Below are 10953 nucleotides of genomic sequence, written 5' to 3'. Positions count from 1 at the left end.
GAGCTGCTCTGCAGCAGGTGGAGGAGGGTAAGATGCTCTGCAGCAGGTGGAGGAGGGTGAGATGCTCTGCAGCAGGTGGAGGAGGGTGAGATGCTCTGCAGAAGGTGGAGGAGGGTAAGATGCTCTGCAGCAGGTGGAGGAGGGTGAGATGCTCTGCAGCAGTTGGAGGAGGGTGAGATGCTCTGTGGCTGGGGCAGCAGAGTTGTTATTTAGCTGGAGCAGTGACTACTCTGCAGGGAGGAGGAGTGATGCTCTGCAGATGGGGCGGGGCTCCGGGGCGGGGCCAGGCATCAGCAGGATATAAGGAGCTCCCGCCGCTTCTCCTCCCGCCTGCTGCACCGACAGAGACCGGAACCTGCACCACACAGTGAGTGACCGCCCGGGGCCACAGGATGGCGGGAGGGGGGGTCGTGTCCTTGAACTTGACCCACGTGACTCTGCTCCCCGGTTCTCGGCCTGTCCCCGGTGTAAGCCCTCTCACCTGTCTGGGCACGGAGGAGGAGGAGGCGGCGGCTCCGGTGACTTCATCTCAGATTCCTGCACCGGCTGCTCCCCCCTCCTCCCCCCGAGTGACCGGCAGCCGCGGGGTCACTGACAGCTGTCAATCATCCTCATCCCTGACCTGTCCTGCTCCTCATACACTATATACTGTGCCGGGGAGGGGGCTGTATAGCAGGAGGAGATGGGGAGATGCTGGGAGTTGTAGTCTCCGGGATGTTTCTCACCAGGAACAATGTGCAGCCGGATTTGTCTCCTATAAACCTGAAGACTAATCCTCCTATGTGGCAGAATCTGGATCCACAACAGGACTTCACCCTTCACCTTTATATAGTGTATATAATGTGTGGGTATGCTGTGTATATAGTGTATATAATGTGTGGGTATAGTGGGTACGGTTTATATAATGTGTGTGTGGGTATGGTGTGTGTGTATATAGTGTGTACAATGGGTATAGTGGGCAGATGGATTCTTTGTTACCAGTTCTTGCCCCCAGAATCTTTGGGCCAGGCCGGGCTCATGCAGGGGCCTGGCTGATGTCTGTGTGTGGTCAGTATGAGATCAATGTGACAGTCACAATGTATTGTTCCCACTTTATGCCAACCACTGGGCACCTCTGCCATGCTTCGGCTGGGCTCCCCTCAGAGCTTCTGATGAAAGGGTAAATTATGATTAATACAAACCTTCTGTAAGGAAAAAAGATGGCTGAAATGTCCAGGGTCACAGTCCCTTACATGGCTGATAAGTGGGGATGGAAGGATCAGATTGTGGTGGAATGTGGTGCCTGTGTATTGTATTGTCTGTATATTCAAGGCCCTGGCCTCTGTATAGTGTGTGTATTTTGGGGGGGGGGGGGGTGGGGGGGGCTTGGCTTGGCCTGGCCTGGCCTGGCCTGGCCTGGCCTCTGTGTATTAGGGAGCCCTGGCCTCTGTATAGTGTGTGTGTGTATTTGGGGGGGGGGGGGGGGGGCTTGGCTTGGCCTCTGTGTATTAGGGAGCCCTGGCCTCTGTATAGTGTGTGTGTGTATTTGGGGGGGGGGGGGCTTGGCTTGGCCTCTGTGTATTAGGGAGCCCTGGCCTCTGTATAGTGTGTGTATTTGGGGGGGGGGGGGGCTTGGCTTGGCCTCTGTGTATTAGGGAGCCCTGGCCTCTGTATAGTGTGTGTATTTGGGGGGGGGGGGGCTTGGCTTGGCTTGGCCTCTGTGTATTAGGGAGCCCTGGCCTCTGTATAGTGTGTGTATTTGGGGGGGGGGGGGGGCTTGGCTTGGCCTCTGTGTATTAGGGAGCCCTGGCCTCTGTATAGTGTGTGTGTCAGGGGCCGGTCCTGGACAGGGAGGACCCAGCACTCTATCAGGCTCTGCTCCTGGCTCTGGATGCACGGATGCTGATGACCTGGATTTGGCAGGAGGAGGCGGTGGGGTCAGCGGAGCGCTTGGACTGCGAATAGCTGACTGATAGTGTGTCCGGTTGTGTGGAAGTCTTATACAGAATGAGAGGTTGATGCTGTCACTTGTGTATAGTGTGTGTATTAACCCAGCTCAGTTCTGTTACGTTGTATCAAATTATATACAGTAGTATTGTCTATAGACTACCCTCAGTTCAGTTATGTTGTATTATAAATATATTACTGTCTATAGACTACCCTCAGTTCAGTTATGTTGTATTATAAATATATATTACTGTCTATAGACTACCCTCAGTTCTGTTACGTTGTATCGGATTATATTTGGTTCTGTGACCTCCAGATCATTTCCCTTCTTGACTATTAGTAATAGAATCTGGAGTCGGCAGTCCCAGTAATAGTTGCAGAGGAGGATTATGGGTTTACAATAATTCTCTTCAATGAGCCGCCATTCCTAAAACTTTCTCACGGCGTTCTCATCTGACGTGACAAGCGGCGGCTTCTCAGATTAGTGAATCGGTTGAAAAGGCGGGGTTCTTAAATTCCATTTTATTTATTACGTTATGTAATTGGATTTGGACAATGGAAACAAAGGGAAACCTTCACACCTCTGCTTGCTGTCAGGGAATGTCACGGAGAATGAAGCCCACCCTGATGGCATCCTGTTCACTCTCTGCACTCGTGGCCGTAGACATGTATGGGGCTTCCATAGGATGTGTATGTTTCTGTAACTCTCATGCGGCCGCTGCTTCCTCTTCATCGCTGTGCGGGGTGTACGTATACGGTCAGCACAATGTTTGACCTATTCCCGCTTACACAGCGACAGAAAAAATGCAATGTCTCATTCAGAAACAGCAAGCGGAGGTCTAAACATCATAAGTGATAGGAGAGCAGCGGAGTGTTAAAGCCCTATTACACGGAGCGATTATCGTTTAAAAACTCGATATAACAATCGAAAATGAGTGATTATCTGTCCGTGTAATGACGCCCAACGATCAAACATTTTTAAAAATTAACGTTGGTAGTTCGCCGATTGTTCCTGTAATCTGTCATTCGCTGATAAAACATGTGGGTTATCCTGAGGAAAGATGAGCGTCCGTTAAACGATGTAAAACAATCGTTCATAACCCTAATCTGTGAACGTTATAACCTCAGAGTTGTTTGCCACTATCACTAGTTTTCACTAGCGATCGATCCTTATAGCGCATCTTTAAACGATAATCCCTATGTGTAATATGGGCTTTACCTTGCACATAGATTATTATTTTTTTTTTTCCCATTGTTGCTATGGGTTGGTGAGTGTGCCCCTGCTGACTGGTACGCCCGGGTCAGAGTTTGATGGCGCTCGCCCTTTGGAACGCAGTAGGTGGTTATTGATGCTTGGACGTATACAGGTGGAAGACGTGAACCTTGACCATAAGATCAGGTTAATGAATGACTTCAAGTGCGGCAGGAACAATGATGCTGCGGGGGTCTGTTCTGACCGTGGTCCCTGTGACTCTTCACTGCTGATAGATCCTGGACTCCGCTGTGTCTGTACTGGGAAGCTCCGATTTCCGAATTGTTACAGATTCTGGTGATGGAGGAGCCAGGCAAGGGGTGACACTACAAATCTAGGGGGTGGGGGTGGTCCTGGGAGGGACTGTCACCAATAACTGGGGTATAAATACGTAGAACTTTCCGGGTGTAGGGGGTTGGCTGTGGCGGCTGTCAGGGTTGTCGTTCCTGTGGATGAGTATATTTCCGGGGGCCCTATATAAATGACCCATAACTCTCCCTTCCCCAGCAGAACATCAGTATGCGGAGGCACAAGTACAGGATATTATCCGCACATTCCAGATTGTGCCGGAGACTTCCGTATAATCCTCTGCCTTCTGTTTATCTGATGGTCACATGTAATATTTGCAGCTCCTCTAGTTTTAATAAGTTGCAGAGCGCTGCAGCCCCTGAGCTCATGTTATGGCGTATTCTGGCTGTTTCCGGCTTGTGATGTGTCCGGCCCCAGACTGGGATTCAGTGGCTTGTAGGCTTCATTCAGGATTGGAAGAACGCAGCCACTTCCAAAAATGGTTCAAACTTTGGTACCGGGGGGGGGGGGGGGGGTCTCCTCTTCATCCACTTTGTAAGCCAACCCTTTAAATCCTGTAGCTGCAGATTCCTTGCATTCTCGCTGTGTTCAGCCCTGGGTCACATGATCTCTATTAATCTAATGAAGTTACCGTTTGTGGTTTTAGTTAATGAAGATGAATCCTGTGACTGTGGGAAAGAATTACTGACTGGATTCTCTATTGTCTTTCTAGACTGAACCATCATGTCTGCCGGAAACGCCAAGATCGGTAAACTTGCCCCTGACTTCACTGCAAAGGCTGTAATGCCCGGAGGAGATTTCAAAGACCTGAAGCTGTCTGACTACAGAGGTGCGTGGCTCGTAAAGTGTTTAATGAGTTATCAGCGGAGACTTGCGCAATTGTTGGGTGGGGTGACCAGTACACCACCCAATCTGTAAGGAAAGTCTCGTGCCTCTCGGCTGTTGCATAGCTACAACTCTCATAATCCCATTTCATCAAAGTGAATGAAGCAGAGTTGTAATACCACACACAACCTGAGCACAAGGGTGGTGCTTGTTTTTGGAATAAATTAGATATTAACTTTTTTTTTTTTTTTTTTTTTAACAAGGGACTCTAGTTGGTGCTGAGCTCTGTATCTTGCAGATGGCGCCCCCTGGTGGTCAGATTATTTCAGTCACTGACTGTTCTCTTCTACCTGCAGGAAAGTATGTAGTGTTCTTCTTCTACCCCTTGGACTTCACCTTCGTCTGCCCCACGGAGATCATTGCCTTCAGCGACCGTGTGGAGGAGTTTAAGAAGCTGAACTGTGAGGTGATAGGGGCATCTGTGGACTCGCACTTCTGTCACCTGGCCTGGTAGGTTCCTTCTGCCCCTTCTCCCTGCTCTGTTACTTCCTGAGACTTTGTTTCAGTTCCCTCAAGGTCTCAGCAAAATGGATGCATTGTATATTCACTGACTGGAAACTCCTTCCTGTCCCATATATCTAACAGCTGGGCAGTTGTTACAATGTATCAGTGTAGAGTGATCGGACTGGCTGTGATCAGCTCAGAGAATTTAATACAATTGCACAACTGAGGGAGCCTTGCAGTCTTTGCCATGCTCAGGGCTTCAATTTACTGACAGCAAGCAGCAGCATGTGAGTTCTGAGCAGATGACTGCAGGACTATGTGGTGTGTGGCTGTGTCTTACTGCTGCCCCTTGTATAATCTCACCATAGTGCTGGTTGAACCCCTTTAACCCTTCTGCACTTCTGCTTCTCAGGACCAACCTTTCCCGGAAGGAAGGCGGATTGGGCCCAATGAAGATCCCCTTGGTAGCTGACACACTGCGCACAATCTCTCAGGACTATGGTGTCCTCAAGGAGGACGAGGGAATCTCCTTCAGGTGAGAAGCTTGTTGAGTGCTGTATGTTCTGCAGCAGCTGTGACTAGGAAGCATACACCAGGGTTCCCCTGTTAAAAAAACTTTTACTCCCAGCATGCCATAGCAGTATTTGACGGAAATGGTAGTTCTACACCTGCTGCAAATTTGATAACATTGGTGTACATCTGTTGCTGTGCTGTGTACTACTGAGGACCCAACTGTGGCAGATCTTAAGGAGTTAATTTATAAATGACTTTACCTGTTTTCCTGATTTTGTTCAGAGGCCTCTTCATTGTGGATGATAAAGGAATCCTACGGCAGATCACAATCAATGACCTCCCGGTGGGCCGTTCTGTGGATGAGACCCTGAGGCTGGTCCAGGCCTTCCAGCACACAGACAAGTACGGTGAAGGTGAGTGCTCCATATCCAGTCTCCGATGTAAACACCTGACACATTACCTCCCAGATGAGGTTTGTGCCTCCTGCTCTCAAGAAGAGTCCTAGGATGTTATCCTTAGGGCCCTATTCCACGGGACTACTATCGTTCGCATAATTGTTAACGATAAACTATCCAAACAACCGCTATTACGAAAGTCCTGAATCGCTCAACCATTTACATGGAAAGAATCTTTACTTATGATCGTTCTTGCGGTCGTCTTGTCGTCACTACTGCAATAGACCGAACGATGTCTTATTCAATGCGAACGAGCAACGATAAAAATAGGTCCAGGTCTTATTGAACGATCAACAATTTCTCGTTCAGTCGTTAACTGCTATTCAAACTAACGTTTATCGTTTAGATTTGAACGATAATCGTCCGGTGGAATAGGGCCCTTACAGACGTTCTTCTAGAGTACACCATTGCCCAAATGTCTTCTGCTTTCCTTCTCCCTGATCTTACTGTGGTCAAGAGACTTTGCCCAGTGCAGTGATACAGAATAAGGGACAGTGAAAGGGTTAAGGTCCTATTACATGTAGCGATTAAAATCGATCGTGTTAAGATTCGCCATATCGATCGTGAGAACTGGCGCTTTGAGTGACCCTGCATTCACTAATTGCTGTTATGAACGATCACTCTTTGCGTTATGTGGTCACTAATTGTTCCTCAGGACAACCCACACAGCAGGTTTTATCTGTGAATGACTTATTAGACAAACGGATATTCGAACGATCTGTGACCGATCAACCATAATTTTTCAACCGACATGTTGAAAGACTATAACTTTTAAACGATTGTGTAATAGGGCCTCTAATCATTTAAGATATTGTAGTCATCTCTGACCATTTACAAGATCTCTGCTTGCTGTCAGACTAGAATCTTTGTCACTGCATGGAACAACTTGACTTTCTGCAGATGTTCAGAGACCTGTTCCTGATCAGTCTCAATTTATTGACAACAAGCATAGATGTTACACACACTGGGGGAGATTTATCAAACATGGTGTAAAGTGAAACTGGCTCAGTTGCCCCTAGCAACCAATCAGATTCCACTTTTCATTCCTCACACTCTGAAAAATGAAAGGTGGAATCTGATCTGAGGCAGTTTCACTTTACATCATGTTTGATCTCCCCCATTATTCCTACTGACCTTTTAGGGCCCTATTCCACCGGACAATTATCGTTAAATCATTCGAATCCAAACGATAATTGTTCGGTTGAAATGCAGTTAACAACTAATGACCGGACGAGAAATCGTTGATCGCTTATAAGACCTGGACCTATTTTTATCATTGCTCGTTCGCAAATCGTTTGCATTGAATAAGACGTCGTTCGCAGTAGATACGAACACAGTAGCGAAGAAAAAACGATCGCAACTACGATCATAAGTAACGATTATCGTTCCTTGGAAATGAGTGAACGTTTTCAGGTTTTTTTGCAATAGCGGTCTTTTAAGATCGTTAACGATTATGCGAACGATAATCGTCCGGTGGAATAGGGCCCGGACCCTTATAATATCTGGTAAGTATAAGTCACTTTTACACCACCTCCCACACTCTTTGGCTTGTTTGAGGGAGTGTGACTCACTAGGGTGTGACTCACTAGGACACACACAGCTCTTTCCAGGTGTAGCCTGCATCTCAGATCCGCCAGAATCTTTTTCTGATTTTCCAGATCCTCCAGATCCCGGGGTGTGCGCTGCAGTGGACAAACACACTGATGGGGTAACAGCTGCTAATCAGAGGCGGAGCATATATGCCTGACAATGACCCATCTTGTGCCTGTTCTGCCTCTCCTGGCACCCGGGGGGTAAGGAGTATAGCAAGAGCTGTTTCCATATGAACAGCTAGTCTCTGAATCGGGCAAATATACAAGGGTCATCTATTGTAGATGTCTCTCTAATGGGCTCTTCAGATTAAGGGCCCGTTCAGGCTGAGTAAAAGTGGCGGAATTTCAAGCAGTCCACGTTGCGGACGCCACTTGAAATTAACCCTATCCCATTGTTTTAATGGGATTTCTCATTCTCCACCCAAAGAATTGAGGTGTCAGTTCTTTGGCGTAGGTACACAAGACATCCCATTGAATCAATGGGGCAGACGGAATTTCAAGCGTCGTCCGGGGCTCTGCTGGAGATTCCGCCACTTCCTCACTGATTTCAGAATGTCCTTTTGCTGGTGGTAAATAAGCACAGCCAGTCCTGTTTTCAGCTGAGAAGTGATATTGTATTCAGTTTAGATAATGGGGTAAAGAGCCTGGACTTATGGCCTCATTCACACGATCCGTGCACAGATTCCCCAATAGAAGTGCAGCCTTCCCACCCCCTGACAGGAGTGCAGAAGACTGCTACACTCATACTCCCCCCTGTGCTGGCCCACATGGGAGTAGGCGAGAAGTTGTCTTCACTCCTGTCATCTCCTATCTATAGAGCAACCTATACTAGACTGTTGGGGGCCCCTGTGGATGGCACCCATGGAAGTCATCAGTAAAGTCTCTCTGCTGCCTCTAGAGGGCCAGGATGGGCAGAACAATTACATGATGCACAATATATGATATATTCTAGATATGTGCCCTATTCCCTCCAGTCCTCTGGTCCACCCACCTCCATAGAAGGATCACCATTGCCATGATCACAGGAGCTGCCAGGAGACCTGACAACTGGATTGTAGGAAAAATCGTTCTGATCAGTTTTAATTCCTGGCATGTTACCCACAGATCTGCTGGCCCAGCAGTCCTATGTAAATAAAGCAGCTTTTATATAGTGAGATGTTCTGCATTCTCTAGCCCCTTAAATCTTCAGCTGTAAGAAGCTTTAGGTGTTTCCAGTCCAGACAGCCCACTGAACACAGTAATTCACATCTGTCCTGTCAATTTGCATTGATCCCGGCTCAGAGGGTTGTCTAGATTTTGTAAAACTAACTCCTAGCATGTGTAAGGTCTGTACAGATTTTCAGCACCTTGGTGAATGGAAACCTTCCAGCAAGCAGAGATCCTACATGGTGATGTGATCCAATAGAAAGTTGCAGAACTTCTCACTATGTCTATTCAGCTTTATTTACATCTGCTCCAGCCCTTTAATTCTTAAGAGTCTGATTGCAGCTCTATTGTAACCTCTGCCCTCTCATCTCTTGCAGTCTGCCCGGCCGGATGGAAGCCCGGAAGTGACACCATCAAGCCCGACGTCCAGAAGAGTAAGGAGTACTTCTCCAAGCAGAAGTAAAGGCCGTCGCTGCTGCCCGTCGTAGTTGGAGCATCAGTCTTGTATAGAAAGTTTAACGTATTTAGGACTGTTTTGTAATGCTGACCCTGGTGTAGAAGATGGTGGCCGTCGCAGCCCCAGCGCCTGCTTGCAGGTGGTGGTCTCTGTAACATTCCTGGTTGCTGACTGACAATTTTTGTAAAAACCAATTAAAGTTCTCTTGGGAATGAGCTGGTGTGTGTGGTCATGTGGTCGCGCCGAGTCAGTCTGGGGACATACCCCTGGTGTGACTTCCCTCAGGATATAAAATGTGGCAGGAAAATTATTGTTTCCACACTGCCAAAAATAACACAGGCCCGTGGTAAGATGGTGTCTCCTCATCACAGGGAATAAATGTGTGTGTGTGTGTGTGTGTGTGTGTGTATGTATATATGTATATATATATGTATATGTGTGTATATATATATATATATATATATATATATATATATATATATATATATATATATATATATATATATATATATAGCGCTGTCTTACAGTAAGATTCTTTGTTGCCCTTGACAACAAGTTAAAGCTCAGCTGCTGGCATCGTACTTTCTCTAATGAAGACTGTAAAGTTTACAGTTTGAGGTAGAAGCTGAGGCCCTCACTAAGAAATTCCAAGAAAAACTTTACCCCATAGACAATTTACCCCATAGACAATTTACAGTCTTCATTAGAGAAAGTACGCCAACTTGATAGGAATACCTTTTTTGAACCCACCCAGTCAGCTAACAGAGAGAACTCTGACTCCAAATCATTCTCCCATATAACCGAGAATACAAAAGGGTAGAAAAAAATCATACAAAAGCATTGGCATTTAATAAAGGAAGACAAACTGCTAGGTGCTCAACTCCCCGAGAGACCCCCTATTGTGTATTCCAAAGCGCCAAATCTGGGTATCAAAGTAGCCCCTTCAGTCAAAAATCTGACTAATATTCCACCATCTACATGGCTACAAAGTTGTGGTTTTTATCGTTGTGGCACATGCATCAGCTGCAAGAGTACCAACTTCCAAAGAAAAATTACTCATGTCAACTCTACATGTACCGATTTCAAATGGGAGATAAAAAACCTTCTGACCTGCAACACCAACAGCGTCATCTATATTTTACAGTGTAAATGCGACAAACAATATATAGGCAGGACAAAGCGACAGTTAAAGGTCCGAGTCGCAGAACATTTGAACAACATCAGGAAAGGGAACCTGTCACATCCTCTGTCAGCGCATTTTGCAGAACACCACAATAGGGACCCATCAGGACTCACATTTACAGCACTACAGAAAATACACAAGAATTGGAGAGGGGGAGATCACATCGCTACCATGTCCAGAGCTGAGACCCAGAAAATTTTTGAATTCGGGAGTCTACAACCCAGAGGCCTAAATGCTGAGGTTGAACTTTTGGGTTTATTTGACCATGGGCGGCCCTGCTGGCATCCACAGGCGGTTCTGTGCCTGGCTGATTATCAGCACCAGAACCAAGTCTGGCGGCCACCACGTGCAGCCCCACGCCACACTTGCTATACTGTTAATTTATTATACCATATAGCCATCCTCTGTCAAGTGTATTTTTGTTGCAAGACTGTTACTCTTTATGTATCCATACACTATTATTGGTTCATATCCACTCACTTGTATTTATATTAAGACATTTACGTTGAACTTTCAGTACGTTAAAAGTACCCCACCAACCTATGGAATAGAGAGGTACAACACCTTTACGCAGGGTGTAACAGATTTGCCCAGCAGGGAAGGAGTTAACAATTGTGTAGCCAATCCGGAGGTTACCCAGCATTCCACAAGACTTTTTTAAGAGAGAGCTGAGACTAATGCAATAGCTCACACCATTTCACAGCCACTGAGGAAGAAGCTAGCAGCTTCGAAACGCATCTGGAAGCCACCTAACATTGGCCTACACCCCTCAACAGTCACCTGAACATACC

The 10953-nt window shown here is 46.8% G+C and overlaps 1 protein-coding gene across 3 annotated transcripts; it reads left to right on the top strand.

Moving 5' to 3' along the window:
* The first annotated feature begins 261 nt into the window (after positions 1–261).
* On the top strand, positions 262–9194 carry PRDX1 (peroxiredoxin 1). 3 transcript variants are annotated; one of them, XM_069981248.1, is made up of 6 exons: positions 262–367; positions 4200–4316; positions 4669–4822; positions 5229–5351; positions 5612–5742; positions 8900–9194. In XM_069981248.1, exons 2-6 carry the CDS (start codon positions 4211–4213, stop codon positions 8983–8985), a joined length of 600 nt encoding a protein of 199 aa, XP_069837349.1. In that variant the 5' UTR covers positions 262–367; positions 4200–4210; the 3' UTR covers positions 8986–9194. The 3 variants fall into 3 exon arrangements, with proteins under 3 accessions (XP_069837349.1, XP_069837347.1, XP_069837348.1); XM_069981246.1 differs by lacking the exon at positions 8900–9194 and adding an exon at positions 7443–7546; XM_069981247.1 differs by lacking the exons at positions 262–367; positions 8900–9194 and adding exons at positions 3396–3491; positions 7443–7546.
* The last annotated feature ends 1759 nt before the right edge of the window (positions 9195–10953 follow it).

Source organism: Dendropsophus ebraccatus, chromosome 8 (genome assembly GCF_027789765.1).
Source record: "Dendropsophus ebraccatus isolate aDenEbr1 chromosome 8, aDenEbr1.pat, whole genome shotgun sequence".
Lineage (NCBI taxonomy): Eukaryota > Metazoa > Chordata > Amphibia > Anura > Hylidae > Dendropsophus > Dendropsophus ebraccatus.
This window is presented reverse-complemented; position numbering and strand designations above follow the sequence as displayed.

Bases quoted from the DNA above. Each gene is read 5' to 3' on its own strand.
- PRDX1 (XM_069981246.1), top strand. From the start codon at position 4,211: ATGTCTGCCGGAAACGCCAAGATCGGTAAACTTGCCCCTGACTTCACT. The intron at 4,823-5,228 runs GTAGGTTCCTTC...TCTGCTTCTCAG, and splicing joins CACTTCTGTCACCTGGCCTG to GACCAACCTTTCCCGGAAGG. The intron at 5,743-7,442 runs GTGAGTGCTCCA...CTGATTTTCCAG, and splicing joins CACAGACAAGTACGGTGAAG to ATCCTCCAGATCCCGGGGTG.